Genomic DNA, 18,059 nt, shown 5'->3' with positions numbered 1-18,059 from the left:
ATGTGGTGATAGACTGATAACAAAACACAATAAAGAGTACTAAATTCCTGTTAAAAATTGTGAATATTGAAGTTCAGTATAGAAATAAAACAAATATTAATATTTTGATTGTAAGCGAGAAATCTGGTTGATAAAAAAAACTCGCTATTTCCGTGACTAAAGGAACATCTGTAACATTATGAAAATTCAACGTAAATGATTACTTTGATTCGAATTCCAGAAATAGTTATTCCTTAGTAATATGATTTTTTTTAAAGAATGAAAGGAAAATGTTTTGTTTTTTAGTGTATGAAAACACAACATCCATACGTCCTAAACAGGGCAACGTACCGTCTAACACCACGGACAGCGAGTTTTCACCACATTCAAGCACAGTCACTCAACATTACAACAAAATGACAACTGCTACAAAAAGTCAACGTTTAAGGCTCAGTCACCATGGCAATCAGCGTAGATCACAAAATGTCACTGAAACGTTGTTCAGCAGTCAAAAGTAGCATATTAGCATAGTGCCACGAACCTCTATCACTCAGTAATAAATGAACCGTTTATGTAAATACAGAAGTGATAGAAAACATATAGGCATTTAAAGCCTGGTAAATTTACACGCACCATGTCACATTAAAAAAAGAACAAAAGAATTAAGAAAATGCAAGCATGTGCAAAGAGAGGAGGATTTTCACTGCCTAACTTCAAATGGTATTATTGGGTGATGAATGTGAAACAACTTAGAGCTTGTTACCTACTGCAGCAGTCAAACCCATTTGGTCCCAAATAGAGACGGAAGTTAATGGCGGTATTTCTCTTTGAAAGGAACTGTTTGACACCAGCCACAAACTTACCCATCCTATAATTGCAAATGCAAAGATATTGTGGTGTAAATTACAAAAGCCGGGTTGTTGGGATTTTATTAAATCTCCTTTAGCAACTTTATGGGGGAATAAAATAATTTTAATTGGAGGGACACCGGTTGACTGGCTACAGTGGCGTAAGGCAGGCATCTATCAGATTTTGGTTGACTGTGGGACCAAATGTTTTTTAACCTTTGATCAAGTTGTGGAGATAATTTGCAGCTTAATCAGTTGTGGAGATATGTTCAAATACACAGCTCACTATCGAAGTGGCTGGGAACCCCCTTGTGTTGTCCTGTGGGCAGTCCTGTGGAAGTACTGCTCTCGAGATCATCCTTGGGTAAAGGTATCACTTCTAAGTTTTATCATTTATTGCAGGGTCGGTTAGCTGAACCTCTTCTTAAAGTTAAGGGCTATTGGGCCCAGGACTTGGCATTGGATATATCTTCAGTTGAATGGGACTCATGTCTCCATAACGTTAATACTATGTTTAAAGAAATAGGCAGTAGATTTATCCAACTTAAGATAATGCATAAGTGGCATTGAACACTGCAACAATTGTATAAATGGAACTTGGCCCCCACAGACGATTGCTGGAGATGTGACGGTCAAAATGCTTCGATTTTACATATCCTTTGGAGCTGTTTGACACTTCAGGACTGGTGGGAAAACACAATGGAGGTCATTTTCAGTGTTTTGAAAAGATTTGGTATCTCACCGAAATTGTCCATACTTGGTATAACTACAGAACTTTCCGATTGAGACTTTTCCTGCAATACAAAAAAAAAAAAGGATTATCTTGGCTGTTACTATGGCAAAATGAGTCTTGTTAAGACATGGGCGGAAAAAGAAACCCCCTCACTATGAGGAGTGGCTAATGACGATGGTTAAGTTGGCATCTTACGAAAAAGTGACTTATGATTTATTAGATAAATTGTACCAATATAATTGTATTTGGTCCCCCTTCACTAACTGACTTTCTGTAACTTGAGGGGCAGAGGAGTAATGAGAGAGTGGTTGCTGTGGGGTTTGGTGTGTGAAGAAAGAATATGATAATTTTTTATTTTTTGTTTATTTGTTTGTTTTCTGTTTTGTTATTGAAGTTCAAAACGAAAATAAAAATTGATGAAGATAAAATAACACGCTGTCTTTAATGCTGAAAAAGCTTAAAGGCGATGCTACAGCTTAAGGTGACCTACTCATCTTCAGCATAATGCCACAAAGGTTATTCAAGCTGTTTGGAAGTCTGAAGGACTGGGAATAAGACTTGGTGTACTATTGCCTAACTGATGCTCAACTAAAGCTGCAGAATGTGTATGTATGTCTACACCAACTACACAAGAAATTGCAGAAGCTATAATTTTATGATCGCACTATGACGTTTTACAAAACAAGTACAAATGTCCTACCTTCTCTTTGTTAGGTAAAGTCTGAGTCCTGGTAAAAGTGTCTCCTCCGTTAATACTGATCAGTTCTCCATCTACAGGTGGAAACGGGGCGGGGAAGACCACTACGTCACTCTTGAGTGTGTCTGAGCTGAAACACACGTCATACTGCTGAGTAGCTTTAGAGTAAGACCAGCTCCCGTCAGGGTGGGTGGTGATCATGGGGGCGCTGTACCTGCTGAAAGTGCCGTCTGTCCTATGGCATCTGACTGCTATTAAAGTGATGAGGCTGAGCAGAAAGATGACGGACACCGACACAATGGCGATCAGCAGATACAGGTTCAAATCCGAGAAGCTGTCCTCCTTTACAGGCACATGTCTGAACGGAGTCTGGATTTCAGCCGTGCTTTCAACCACCACCACATCAATCGACACAGTAGCTGACAGGGAGGGTTCTCCGTTATCAGAGACCAAGACCACCAAGGGGTGAGTTTTGAGGTCATTGTCACTCATTCTCCTCCTAGTCCTGATCTCCCCGGTGCTGGTTCCGATCCTGAACAAGTTGTTTCCTTTGGGCTCAGACAGGTGATAAGAAAGCAGCGCATTGTATCCAGAGTCTGCGTCTACAGCCCTGATCTTTGCCACAAAGTATCCCGCTTCAGCAGAATAGGGGATGCTCTCACTGTTAACGGAGCCATGCTCAGAATATGGCGTGAGAATCGTGGGACTGTTGTCATTTTCATCCAGGATTAAAACGTTTACAGTCACATTGCTGCTGAGTGGAGGAACACCAGAGTCTGTGGCCTGAACTTTAAAGTGGAAAGTTTTTAACTCCTCATAATTAAAAGACTGCAGGCTGATTATATCTCCAGTTTCTGAATTTATATTTAAAACAGATGAAACTGGAATGCTTTTAAGAGAGCTATCTAACAGCGTGTAAGTCACCTTTGCATTAACATCTAGATCAGCATCAAAGGCATTTACTGTATAAATTACTGAGCCCGTTGGACTGTTTTCTTTGACATACACATTAATAACACTCTCCATAAATTTGGGTGCGTTATCATTAACATCAGAAACATGAACAGTAATGACTTTGTTACTGGACAGAGGTGGAGCTCCTTCGTCTGTGGCTGTAATGGTGACATTATAAACAGAAGTGGTTTCTCTGTCCAGCGGTCCATCTACAACTAAAGAATAATCATTTTTGTAGTTGGACTTGAGATTAAACGGAACAGATCCAACTACCTTACAGCTGGTTACACCATTCTTCCCTCCATCTTTATCACTTACTGTAATCAAAGCAACAATAGTCCCCAGCTCTGCGTCTTCTTTTACCGGTGTCATGAGGGATGTCACTGATATTTGTGGGGGATTATCATTCATATCAACGATCTCAATCAGTAATTTAGCATGTGCACTACGAGGAACGGTACCCTGGTCCGTTGCTTGTACTCTGACTTCATAAGCAGGCGTCTCCTCATAATCCAATCCACCCTTCACTGTGATTTCTCCTGTTTCTGAATTGAGATCAAAAATATTTGATGGATCAATATTCCCTCGTTTGATGAAGGAATATAAGATTTTACTGTTCATGCCTTCATCTAAATCTGTGGCATTTAACTTGATAACAAGTGTTCCGGGAGTGGCATTTTCTTTGACACGCACTTTATAAAGCAGTTTGCTAAACGCGGGAATATTATCATTTACATCGATTACATTCACATGTATCTGCAATGATCCCGTTCTTGGAGGTTTTCCTCCATCTACAGCGGTCAGTATTAGATTGATTACTGACTGTTTTTCTCGGTCCAAAGCTTTTTGCAGCACCAGCTCAGCAGACACACCGTGCTCTCCGCCGCTCTGCACATCAAGTGAGAAATGCTCATTTTGACTGAGCTTGTAGGTCTTCACTGAGTTGCTTCCTATGTCTCCGTCTACGGCCACAGGGAGAAGATATCGCTCTCCCGTCAACGATGATTCAGAAATATTTAAGTAATACCTGCTTTCAAGAAATGCAGGTGAATTGTCGTTTACATCTAATATATTAACCTCTACGCGATGTGCAGTCATTGGATTGCTTAGAACAGCTTGTAATTTTAAGGAGCATTTTATAGTCAGTGGACAAAGCTCCTCTCGGTCTATCCGCTCCTCAACTAAGAGATTCCCACTCCGTAAGTTAACGTTAAGATATGTCTTACTGTAACTGGAAACCACACGTAGATCCCTGTTTTCTAGTTCCTGTACATTGATGTTTAAATCCTTTGCGAGATTCCCCACCACTGTGCCTTTGTTCACCTCCTCGGAAATCGAGTAGGCTAACTGCGAAGCAGCCCAGTGCCAAAGACAAAGAAACACAACAATGCGAATCCAGACGTGTTCCTCCTTTGGTAGAATATACATTGTTGATCCACAAAAAGAAGTGAACACAAGTGAACATTAATCCTCATTCGAGAAATGTACACCCGAAGCGATAAATGATATAAGGAGCTCCTGCTCTCATCGTCACAGCACCTTCCGCGGGTGTGCAATGGCCGATGAGGATTTCATTTTTTCCCGTGCAGGGAGGAGTTTTAACTACATGAATACATTCATGTCTATGGTCTCCTGCGACATCATGTGGACAAAGACTACTAACAGCATTCTACATAGCCGAATATCTTAAGCAATAGTGAATGTTTCGTTTTTGTTTGGAAATAAAAACTTGTTGTATTTAGAATGTAAGGGGAAAATCTCGTTAGTGGAAAAGCTCGATTATTTCAGTGAGTTAACAAGCATGTACGCAGTTAAAGTAATTCATTATTTACACTAACAAAGATTATAATTCTGATTTTAAATCTAGGCAGTCTTGAAGCTCTCTCTCTCTCTCTCTCTCTCTCTCTCTCTCTCTCTCTCTCTCTCTCTCTCTCTATACACACACACACACACACACACACACACACACACACACACACATATATATATATATACATATATAATAACTAAAAGCGTGTTATTGAATGATCCTACACAATCACCTCGTATAAAGCTTGGTGCACAACGTCTAGCACCACGGACAGTGAGTTTTCACCACATAAAATTTCACGTCTTTCACATCACTAGAAAACGACAGCAGCTGTCACATATTTGAGTTTGTGGTTTTGGTCAACATGGCGAACCGTGTTGATTACATAAAAATGACTGACAATTATTCCAAGAAAGGAGGTGATAGCACGGCATCAAGGGCCACAAAAGATCAGCTATTTTTTTCTTATGAACTGTGAAGACTAATAAATGAATTAATAACTAAATCTCAAAATATCATTAACCATTGAATTTTTGCGCCCAGAAATTCACTTAAATTATTTTTTGGCTAAGTGTTGAAAGTACTGAAAGCTAAATCAAAGCTTAATTGCTCTTATGTTCAAAATAATGTATCAACGTCAAACAGTCTTGTGAAGATGGATTAAGGTTGGTGTTTTGTTGCCTACCTTCTCTTTGTTAGGTAAAGTCTGAGTCCTGGTAAACGTGTCTCCTCCGTTAATACTGATCAGTTCTCCATCTACAGGTGGAAAGGGTGCGGGGAAAACCACCACGTCACTCTTGAGCGTGTCTGAGCTGAAACACACGTCATACTGCTGAGTAGCTTTAGAGTAAGACCAGCTCCCGTCAGGGTGGGTGGTGATCATGGGGGCGCTGTACCTGCTGAAAGTGCCGTCTGTCCTGTGACATCTGACTGCTATTAAAGTGATGAGGCTGAGCAGAAAGATGACGGACACCGACACAATGGCGATCAGCAGATACAGGTTCAAATCCGAGAAGCTGTCCTCCTTTACAGGCACATGTCTGAACTGAGTCTGGATTTCAGCCGTGCTTTCAACCACCACCACATCAATAGACACAGTTGCTGACAGGGAGGGTTCTCCGTTATCAGAGACCAAGATCACCAAGGGGTGAGTTTTGAGGTCATTGTCACTCAATCTCCTCTTAGTCCTGATCTCCCCGGTGCTGGTTCCGATCCTGAACAAGTTGTTTCCTTTGGGCTCAGACAGGTGATAAGAAAGCAGCGCATTGTAACCAGAGTCTGCGTCTACAGCCCTGATCTTTGCTACAAAGTATCCCGCTTCAGCAGAATAGGGGATGTTCTCACTGTTAACGGAGCCATGCTCAGAATATGGCGCGAGAATCGTGGGTCTGTTGTCATTTTCATCCAGGATTAAAACGTTGACAGTCACGTTGCTACTGAGCGGAGGAACACCAGAATCTTTGGCCTGAACTTTAACCTGGAACGTTTTTAACTCCTCATAGTTAAAAGACTGCAGACTGATTATATCCCCAGTCTCCGAATTTATATTTAAAACAGATGAAACTGGAATGTTTTTAAGAGAACTATCTAACAGCGTGTAAGTCACTTTTGCGTTAACATCTAGATCAGCATCAAAGGCATTTACTGTATAAATTACTGAGCCCGTTGGACTGTTTTCCTTCACATACAAATCCATAACAGGTTGCGTAAATCGAGGTGCATTATCATTAACATCAGAAACATGAACAGTAATGACTTTGTTACTGAACAGAGGTGGATTTCCTTCATCTGTGGCTGTAACGGTGACATTATAAACAGAAGTGGTTTCTCTGTCCAGCGGTCCATCTACAACTAAAGAATAATCATTTTTGTAGTTGGACTTGAGATTAAACGGAACAGATCCAACTACCTTACAGCTGGTTACACCATTTTCCCCTCCATCTTTATCACTCACTGTAATCAAAGCAACAATAGTCCCCAGTTCAGCGTCTTCTTTTACCGGTGTCATTAGTGACGTCACTGATATCAGTGGGGGATTATCATTCATATCAAATATTTCTATAAGCACTTTAGCATGCGCACTGCGAGGAGAGATGCCGTGATCTTTTACTTGTACTCTGACTTCATAAGCATGCGTCCCTTCATAATCTAATCCACCTTTCACTGTGATTTCTCCTTTTTCTGAATTGAGATCAAACATATCTGATGGATCACTGCTGCCCCTTTTGATGAAAGAATACAGTAGTTTACTGTTCATGCCTTCATCTAAATCTGTGGCATTTAACTTAACCACAAGTGTTCCGGGTGTAGAATTTTCTGTCACTCTCACTTTATATAGAGATTTGCTAAACACCGGCGCATTATCATTGGAATCTATTATGTTTACTGTTATTTGAAGTGTTCCTGATTTGGCAGGTTTTCCTCCATCTACAGCGGTCAGAATGAGATTAACTACCGACTGTTTTTCTCGATCTAAAGCTTTCTGCAGCACTAATTCAGCAGAAATTGCATGTTCATCACCGCTCTGTACATCAAGCGAGAAATGTTCATTTTGATTCAGCCTGTAGGACTTCACCGAGTTACTGCCTAAATCTGCATCTTCCGCTATAGGCAGTAGGTATCGTTCTCCTGCTGAGACTGTTTCAGATATATTTAACGAAAATGACTTTTCAATGAATTCTGGTGAATTATCATTTATATCTAACACGGTCACTTCGATGCGATGCACATTCACTGGATTGCTTAAAACAGCCTGTACTCTTAGGGAACACTGCACCGTTCTCAGACAAAGCTCCTCTCTGTCAATTCTGTCGTTAACAAAGAGGCTTCCGGTTCTTAAATTCACGTCAAAATATTTCTTACTGTAACTCGAAATAATACGCAGATCCCTGGTTTCCAGCTCTTGTACATTGAGGTTTAAGTCCTTTGCGACATTCCCTACCACAGTGCCTTTGTTCGTCTCCTCGGAAATGGAGTACGATAATTGTGAAGCAGACCAGTGACAGAGACAAAGAAGTATAACCATATGAATCCATGCACAATCTCGGTTTCCCATAGTTGAACAGTCAACGCATAAATCTGTAAATCCAGATGATTCTATATCCTGTAAATATCCGCTATAAACACCATTATCCAGCAGCAGCAGCTCTTCTCGCCACAGTATAGTCCCAGTGTGTCTTTAAACTGGTGTCCAATGACGGCCTCAGTATTCCCGTACAGGGTGGAGTTATAGATATACAATTGTTTCTACGGTCTCCAACGACACCGTGTGGCAAATGTTAGACGACTCAAGAGAAATATGAGCAACATTAAGCCCCCATGATTTGTTGCATTACAAATATTTTACAATTACATTTCCAGTCTTAGAGTTTTTGTCTTGGTCAGTTGTCAGTTTTTATATATAATACTTAAATATTTGCGCATATCCGTTTTTAGACATGAACCCGAAACTCTGAAGAGGCATTAAAGGCTAGAATATTACCTCAGTAGTGCAGTGTATTTAGAAAGAAAGTGAATTCACAGCAAATTAAAATGAAATAAAACAGAAGTGATACAATAATAATAATAATAAAAAAAGAAAACACCTCTTCGCCAAAATATGACCTTGTGCTTTTAACTAATTTTAATAAAAAAAAAAAGGTTCTGAGTATACTGGCACTGAGAGTTCAATCGTAACGTTGCATCTTTGTTTCAGAACCACGGATAGCGCTGTAGCCACCAGCATGAGCAATGATTTGTTAAGCAGACAGGAATCTAAAAAAACAGGGGAACAAAATGGGCACGATCGCTTTGTTCTCGAAGTGTGGTAGATAAGAAGGTTAATCGTGAGTGCTGATATTACAATAAGCGGTGATATTAACGGCTATGACAACCGGGGGATTCCTACTTTTTCGTTGCTTTAATTTGAGAGTCTGATGATGCGGTGAATATAAAATCTAAATTGTAAACAGAAAGCACTCGAATAAAAACTCAAAAGCACATACCTTCTCTTTGTTAGGTAATGTCTGAGTCCTGGTAAAAGTGTCTCCTCCGTTAATACTGATCAGTTCTCCATCTACAGGCGGAAACGGGGCGGGGAAAACCACTACGTCACTCTTGAGTGTGTCTGAGCTGAAACACACGTCATACTGCTGAGTAGCTTTAGAGTAAGACCAGCTCCCGTCAGGGTGGGTGGTGATCATGGGGGCGCTGTACCTGCTGAAAGTGCCGTCTGTCCTGTGACATCTGACTGCTATTAAAGTGATGAGGCTGAGCAGAAAGATGACGGACACCGACACAATGGCGATCAGCAGATACAGGTTCAAATCCGAGAAGCTGTCCTCCTTTACAGGCACATGTCTGAACTGAGTCTGGATTTCAGCCGTGCTTTCAACCACCACCACATCAATAGACACAGTAGCTGACAGGGAGGGTTCTCCATTATCAGAGACCAAGACCACCAAGGGATGAGTTTTGAGGTCATTGTCACTCATTCTCCTCTTAGTCCTGATCTCCCCGGTGCTGGTTCCGATCCTGAACAGGTTGTTTCCTTTGGGCTCAGACAGGTGATAAGAAAGCAGCGCATTGTATCCAGAGTCTGCGTCTACAGCCCTGATCTTTGCTACAAAGTATCCCGCTTCAGCAGAATAGGGGATGCTCTCACTGTTAACGGAGCCGTGCTCAGAATATGGCGCGAGAATCGTGGGACTGTTGTCATTTTCATCCAGGATTAAAACGTTGACAGTGACGTTGCTGCTGAGTGGAGGAACACCAGAGTCTGTGGCCTGAACTTTAAAGTGGAACATTTTCAGCTCCTCGTAATTAAAAGACTGCAGGCTGATTATGTCTCCAGTCTCTGAGTTTATGTTTAAAACAGTTGAAATCGAAAATTCTTTCGGATAGTTCTCTATTAACGAATACGTTAATTTAGCATTTTCATTTGTGTCAGCGTCACATGCTGTCACTTTTGTGATTATGTCTCCCACTTTACTGTTCTCTTTCACGTAAATATTAATATAGCCATCTGGAAAACTCGGTGCATTATCATTAACATCAGAAATGTGCACAGTGATTACAGCACTGCTTGAAAGAGGCGGACTGCCTTCATCGGTAGCGATTATAGTTACACTGTATTGTGATAAAGTCTCCCTGTCAAGCTGACCGTTAACTACTATTGAGTAATAGTTTTTGTAATTTGACTTTAATTTAAATGGGATGGAATCTTTCAATTTACAAGTGGTGAGGCCATTTTGCCCCCCGTCTTTATCCGTTACAGTCACAAGTGCAACTACTGTTCCAATTTCAGCATTTTCATTTACTGGGCTCATAAGTGAAGTTACTGAAATCTGTGGTGCATTGTCATTGACATCAACAATCTCTAACAGCACTTTAGAATAACCGCTACGAGGGGAAGCGCCTTGGTCGCTAGCGCGCACTCGTAATTCATATGCAGTGTTTTCCTCGTAATCCAGATTACCCTTCACAATGATTTCACCGCTCTCAGGAATAACAATGAACTTTTCAGGGGAATCTACATTTCCTCTTTTCAGTAAAGAATACCTGACGTCTGAGTTTGAACCCTCGTCCAAGTCTGTTGCATTTAATTTGAGTATTGTTGTACCTATAGGCACACTTTCACTGACGATTACTTTATGAAGCGGCTTACTAAATGAAGGCGTGTTATCGTTAACGTCTATGACATTCACAAAAATCTGCATGGTGCCAGATCTCACAGGCTTTCCCCCATCAACGGCTGTCAATGTTAGTTTAATAACGGATTGTTTCTCTCGATCTAAAGCTTTTTGCAGCACTAACTCAGCAGACAAATGGTCTCCTCCGCTACTGACATCTGTGGAGAAATGCTCGTTTGGACTTAATTTGTAGGATTTCACTGAATTGCTGCCAGTGTCTGCATCCTGAGCTGCCGGGAGCGGATACCTCTCTCCCGTTGAAGACGATTCGGAGATATTAAACACATGGATTTGTTCAAGGAATGTCGGAGCGTTATCGTTGACGTCCACAATGCTGACTTCAATGCGATAAATATTCATGGGATGGTTTAACAGTCCCTCTATACTTAAAGAACACTTTGGTAAATTAGGACAAAGCTCTTCTCGGTCTATTCTTTCGCCAACGAACAAAGCTCCTGTCCGTAAATTAGCCTCAAAATATGCCTTACTGTATCCCGATACAATCCGAAATCCTCGTTCCTCCAGTTGTTGTGTATTAATGTTCAAATCCTTCGCGATATTCCCCACTACCGTGCCTTTGTCCACCTCCTCAGAAACGGAGTAGGAAATCTGAGCAACACAGTAGCCGGATAAACAAAGAGTAATGGCGAACAACATCCATTCCCCCTCTCTGTGGTGTCGGAGACTCATTCTGTTTTGTAGATATTATTCCAGAGAAATAAACGCACTTCATTCACTAATGCAGACAAATATCCGAAAGACTACCAAGCTCTCTAAATGTAGATACCATCGTTCATGACGAGGCGATTTACTAACCCGGACAGAAACGCAGAGGCTGTCTCTTATTTCACCAACAGTGAAGGTGGAGCTTTAACTCATAATTTACATCAGTGAGTTTGTGGTCTTGGGCGACATCTAGTGTTCCTTTTATCGACAACAGTTTAATATTTAGAGATTGTTTGTTTTCCCAAACACACCAGAAATGGATCACGAATATCAGATGTCATAAGATATTAACTTTTTGTGTTGCAGAAAACGTCGTGCACACTAAAAAAAGCCAGGTAAATTGGAACTACGCAATCAGGAAAGAGTTTTGTTAATTAGAAAAGAGAAAATCTTCACATTCAGTTAAAACATTACAAGTTATATAACCAACGATTTTGCCTTTCCAGGTGAACATATTAGGTACTGTAAATTATATGGTACAAATTATGGACCAGCTGATCATTTATGGGCATGTAACTTCAAAATTTTATTTATACAAGTTTATGGTGTTGAGACTCACAGATAAGCTATTTTAGGACATGAAGCTAAACACGAAAGACTCGCAGACAAAGAGAAATCAGCACCGCGGAGAGCGCCTTTCCCATTATGCAGCTTCAGACCATATAATTACTAGTTATTTACTGTGTTAGACCAGCACTTTTCATATAGTCGATTGATTAAGAAAATACTTCAGTGAGGGAAGTCATATTTGCAGCATTACACTAATAAAAACGTATGTAATCTACTTTTCTGTATGAATGTACGAATTTTGCATTAAACCATGTACACTGACATTACAGTATTATGCTATGTGTGGGTATCAAAATACAGACAGGGGTGGTATCCCTTTAACTGGAATTAGTGGTTGAAAGCATCTTACCTTCTCTTTGTTAGGTAAAGTCTGAGTCCTGGTAAAAGTGTCTCCTCCGTTAATACTGATCAGTTCTCCATCTACAGGTGGAAACGGGGCGGGGAAGACCACTACGTCACTCTTGAGCGTGTCTGAGCTGAAACACACGTCATACTGCTGAGTAGCTTTAGAGTAAGACCAGCTCCCGTCAGGGTGGGTGGTGATCATGGGGGCGCTGTACCCGCTGAAAGTGCCGTCTGTCCTATGGCATCTGACTGCTATTAAAGTGATGAGGCTGAGCAAAAAGATGACGGACACCGACACAATGGCAATCAGCAGATACAGGTTCAAATCCGAGAAGCTGTCCTCCTTTACAGGCACATGTCTGAACTGAGTCTGGATTTCAGCCGTGCTTTCAACCACCACCACATCAATAGACACAGTAGCTGACAGGGAGGGTTCTCCATTATCAGAGACCAAGACCACCAAGGGATGAGTTTTAAGGTCATTGTCACTCATTCTCCTCCTTGTCCTGATCTCCCCGGTGCTGGTTCCAATCCTGAACAAGTTGTTTCCTTTGGGCTCAGACAGGTGATAAGAAAGCAGCGCATTGTATCCAGAGTCTGCGTCTACAGCCCTGATCTTTGCCACAAAGTATCCCGCTTCAGCAGAATAGAGGATGCTCTCACTGTTAACGGAGCCATGCTCAGAGTAAGGAGCGAGAATTGTTGGATTATTATCATTTTCATCCAGGATTAAAATGTTAACAGTCACGTTGCTGCTGAGCGGAGGAACACCAGAGTCTGTGGCCTGAACTTTAAACTGAAAACTTTTTAACTCCTCATAGTTAAAAGACTGCAGACTGATTATGTCTCCAGTCTCTGCGTTAATGTTTACCATTGTAGACACCGGCACTGATTTACTGTTACTCTCTAAAAATGAATATCTCACCTGACTATTCCGGTCAGTGTCCGCATCATGTGCAGTTACCCTTTTAATAATCTCCCCAACTTTACTGTTTTCTTTGACGTAGACATTAACAACCGATTCTGAGAAATTAGGCGAATTGTCGTTTATATCAGAAACGCGAATAGTAATCACAGTTGTGTTCATTAAGGGCGGACTCCCTTCATCGGTCGCTGAAACTGTAACGTTGTATTGGGAGGTAATTTCTCTGTCAAGGGCCCCGTCAACGACTAAAGAATAATAGTTTTTGTAGTTGGTTTCTAGTTTAAAGGGAACATCATTTTTTATTTTACATTTAATTTCCCCATTCTTACCTCCATCGCGGTCGAGTACGGATACAAGTGCTATCGCAGTACCTACACCTGCGTCCTCCTTGACGCTGCTGAGGAGTGACGTCACTGTTATCGCCGGAGCGTTGTCATTTACGTCTATTACCTCAACCAGCACCTTACAGTGAGCAGACATCGGTGGCTGGGCCTTATCGTTAGCTTCTGCGCGGATCTCAAACGCTGTATATTCCTCATAATCAACATTAGCTTTAACTGTGATCACCCCCATTACAGGATCAATGTGAAAAATCTCTAATATACGATCCTGCCCTTTACTTCTCAAAGAATACATTATCTCACCGTTTGTTCCCTGATCTGCGTCTGTTGCATTTAGTGTAATCACATTTGTCCCGATTGGTGTATTCTCGAATAAACGAGTTTTGTACAAGGGGGTACTAAACACTGGTGGGTTATCGTTTATATCTAAAACGTGTATAATAACTAGTGACGTGCCAGATCTGGATGGAGTCCCTCCATCTGTAGCAATCACTGTGAGATTTATCACAGGCTGCTTCTCTCTGTCCAGCGTTTTCTGTAAGACTAGTTCGGCATAGACGCTTTCTCCGCCTTTGATAGTAGCGAGAGAAAAATATTCATTCGGCGTCAGCTTAAAAGCGTTAACCATATTCTTCCCCACATCTGCATCAATAGGCTCAGACAAAGCGAATTTCATCCCAGGCAGAGTATTCTCTGCTATGTCTATAATCTGAGACCTTTCCGTGAATAACGGGTCGTTGTCGTTGACATCTAGAATATTTATTTCTACGCGATAGAGCTTTAAAGGATTGTTTATCACAGCTTCTACATTGACTGTGCATTTTAGGGTCTTCGCACAGAGCTCCTCTCTGTCTACTCTCTCATTAACATAGAGAGCACCGGTTTTTAGATTTACCTCGAAATATTTTCTTTTCGAGCCGCTGACAATCTGAAACATGCGAGATTCCAGTTCCTGAAGGCTGAGATTTAAATCCTTAGCGATATTTCCCACAGAAGTCCCCACATCCACTTCCTCAAACACGGAATATGAGAGCTGCACAGATTGCGCTTCCCGACAACACTCCAGCAGCACAAGCACCAGATATGAAACAATAGACATCCTCATTGGTACATGCATAAATCCACAACGTAATTGAAACGCAGATCCCAACAAGGTCACCTTTTCACAATTTCTATAGTTACTATAAATACACTTTCAGATATGCGCTAAATTATAGTGTACACCTACATGTACAAAATAATATATACACCCTCGGTCCTTTCGCACCGTCCTTGCCGTTTTTGTCAAAAAGCCCGGAGAGCCACATCCTCTTGTACAACTGGGAGGAGCACGAAACTACAACACAGAAATCTCAGTGTCACAGTCTGCGGCGCCACCACGTGGACATCTGCCACAACTGTCACAATATCTCTTTCATAAATAGTCAACGGATTTGTGAGCGATTCTTAGTATTTCACCTTCTTTTTTACTGTTGGTAAAATGCATCTGAAATGTTACTAAATTAATTTAATACTATATGTAAATTAAATTCACAAGTTGATTGATTTCGTCTGATAATGAACAGAACAAAAAACACATATACACACCACCGAATCCACACTGTGTATGTATAAAACGAAAATAAAACAGAAAATATAAAATGTTCTCCAAATTGTACTTAATATACTGGTTAATTTCTGTAATGAAATAACACAACTGGAAATGTTAAATACCGCTTTAACAGGTTCAGCCTGGGTCCTTGTAAGTGTCTCCGTGAAGTACAGGTGCAATTTTTTTATGCTACGGTTGACCTAAAAGGTTCAGAAAAGAAAGTTTACCCTTACCTTCTCTTTGTTAGGTAAAGTCTGAGTCTTGGTAAAAGTGTCACCTCCGTTAATACTGATCAGTTCTGCATCTACAGGCGGAAACGGGGCGGGGAAGACCACCACGTCACTCTTGAGCGTGTCTGAGCTGAAACACACGTCATACTGCTGAGTAGCTTTAGAGTAAGACCAGCTCCCGTCAGGGTGGGTGGTGATCATGGGGGCGCTGTACCTGCTGAAAGTGCCGTCTGTCCTGTGGCATCTGACTGCTATTAAAGTGATGAGGCTGAGCATAAAGATGACGGACACCGACACAATGGCAACCAGCAGGTACAGGTTCAAATCCGAGAAGCTGTCTTCCTTTACAGGCACATGTCTGAACTGAGTCTGGATTTCAGCCGTGCTTTCAACCACCACCACATCAATCGACACAGTAGCTGACAGGGAGGGTTCTCCATTATCAGAAACCAAGACCACCAAGGGGTGAGTTTTGAGGTCATTGTCACTCATTCTCCTCCTTGTCCTGATCTCCCCGGTGCTCGTTCCGATCTTGAACAAGTTGTTTCCTTTGGGCTCAGACAGGTGATAAGAAAGCAGCGCATTGTATCCAGAGTCCGCGTCTACAGCCCTGATCTTTGCCACAAAGTATCCCGCTTCAGCAGAATAGGGGATATTCTCACTGTTAACGGAGCCATGCTCAGAGTAAGGAGCGAGAATTGTTGGAGTATTATCATTTTCATCCAGGATTAAAATGTTGACAGTGACGTTGCTTGTAAGTGGAGGAACACCAGAGTCTGTGGCCTGAACTTTAAAGTGGAAAGTTTTTAACTCCTCGTAGTTAAACGAGTGCAGGCTGACTATATCTCCTGTCTCTGAATTAACAGTTACCATTGAAGCCATTTGCATGGTCTTGGAAGAGCTGCTAATTAAATGATACATTGATTTTGCGTTTTCATTTAAATCCAGATCTGTTGTTGTCAGTTTATGAATAGTAGTTCCAATCGGACTATTCTCTTTCACATACAGAGTAATTGGAGAGTTCGGGAATTTAGGAGGGTTGTCATTCACATCAGAAACGTGAATAGTGATAACAGTTGTGCTGGACAGAGAGGGCGTCCCTTCATCTGTAGCTACAATATATATATCATATCGGGAAACAGTCTCTCTGTCAAGAAGCCTGTCCACTAGCAAAGAATAATAGTTTTTATAGTTGGATTTTAATTTAAATGGCACAGAACCTGTTATCTTACAGTTTGTGAGGCCATTTTTACCCCCGTCTTGATCAGTGATAGTCACCATAGCAACAGCTGTGCCTATTTCGGCGTCCTCTTTCACTGAACTCATGATTGAAGACACTGAGATTTCTGGAGCATTGTCATTAACGTCAATGACTTCAACTAAAACTTTGCCATGTGCACTGCGAGGAGGAGTTCCTCTGTCTCGGGCTTGAACGCGGATCTCAAATGCTTGGTTTTCCTCATAATCAATATTTCCTCGCACAGTAATTTCCCCAGTATTATTATTCAGGGAAAATTTGTCATCAGGGTTTAAACGTCCTCTTTCTGTAAATGTGTAGACAACCTGACCATTAATACCATCATCTAAATCACTCGCAGTGAGCGTTAGTAACGGTGTGCCAATATTTGCATTTTCAATTACTTGGACTTTGTAGAGAGATTTACTGAACACGGGTGAATTATCGTTCACATCCAGAACATTAACTTGTATTTGCAAAGTCCCCGTTTTGGGAGATTTTCCTCCGTCTATCGCAGTCAGAGTGAGCTCAATAACAGCTTGTTTTTCTCGATCTAAGGCTTTCTGCAGCACCAACTCAGCAGACACACTCTGGTCGCCAGTACTCTGTATATCTAAAGAGAAATAATCATTCGCGTTCAATTTATAAGTCTTCACTGAGTTAGCGCCAACATCTGGGTCATGCGCTATCGGCAATGGATGCCTTTCTCCGACATATGAGGACTCAGACATATCAATTGTAGATATATCTTCTAGAAAAGACGGGGCATTGTCATTAATATCATTGATTACAACTTCAATTCGATGAAGACTGCGAGGGTTACTCAATATGGCCTCGATATTTAAAGAGCACTTTACCGTATTAGGACATAGCTCCTCCCGATCAATTCTCTCGCTAACGAAAAGTACTCCAGATTCAAGATTGATATCAAAATACGGGGGTTTATACCCAGATGTAATCTGAAGACCCGCTGACTGAAGCTGCTGCACACTAAGATTTAAATCCTTCGCTAGATTTCCCACCGCAGCGCCTTTGTCCACCTCCTCAAAAATGGAATAGGATATCTGAGCCACGGACCATTCACAGAGACAAAGAAGGCTGAAAAACAGACTCCAAATATTATCCCATTGTCTTCGAGCAGCCATCGCTGTTTATACAAAAGTATGAAATCCTGATTTATACTTCCTGGAAAGAAACGCCAAATATGAAAAATATCCCTTCATGTATCCACTCTCGCCAAGGATCCTCACTCATTAGGGCCTTGATCGTCTGTGCGCTTCTTTCACAAAGCAATGCCAGATGGTGACGTTTCATCTTTTCGTCATTAAATGAGGAGGAGTTTCTAAACGCCAACGACTATATTTTTTTGCATGGTCTCTAGCGGCATCTTGTGGCATTTCTGTA

General features: G+C 41.3%; 1 protein-coding gene and 3 pseudogenes across 1 annotated transcript; all 4 read right to left on the bottom strand.

Moving 5' to 3' along the window:
• Window positions 1-2,175: 2,175 nt before the first annotated feature.
• Window positions 2,176-4,652, bottom strand: LOC146638816 (protocadherin alpha-3 pseudogene; annotated as a pseudogene).
• A 1,006-nt stretch (window positions 4,653-5,658) lies between these two features.
• Window positions 5,659-11,380, bottom strand: LOC146638815 (uncharacterized). Its single transcript, XM_085364887.1, has 3 exons — window positions 9,005-11,380; window positions 8,133-8,267; window positions 5,659-8,019 (listed from the first exon to the last, which is right to left on the bottom strand). Exons 1-3 carry the CDS (start codon window positions 11,378-11,380, stop codon window positions 5,659-5,661), a joined length of 4,872 nt encoding a protein of 1,623 aa, XP_085221013.1.
• An 895-nt stretch (window positions 11,381-12,275) lies between these two features.
• LOC146638814 (protocadherin alpha-3 pseudogene) lies at window positions 12,276-14,714 on the bottom strand (annotated as a pseudogene).
• Window positions 14,715-15,397: 683 nt separating this feature from the next.
• On the bottom strand, window positions 15,398-17,800 carry LOC146638813 (protocadherin alpha-8 pseudogene; annotated as a pseudogene).
• Between the last annotated feature and the right edge of the window lie 259 nt (window positions 17,801-18,059).

The sequence above is a fragment of the Diplotaxodon limnothrissa genome, linkage group LG2 (assembly GCF_057381915.1).
Source record: "Diplotaxodon limnothrissa isolate DT_005_m linkage group LG2, D_limnothrissa_male_GT1.1, whole genome shotgun sequence".
Taxonomy (NCBI): Eukaryota; Metazoa; Chordata; class Actinopteri; order Cichliformes; family Cichlidae; genus Diplotaxodon; species Diplotaxodon limnothrissa.
This window is presented reverse-complemented; position numbering and strand designations above follow the sequence as displayed.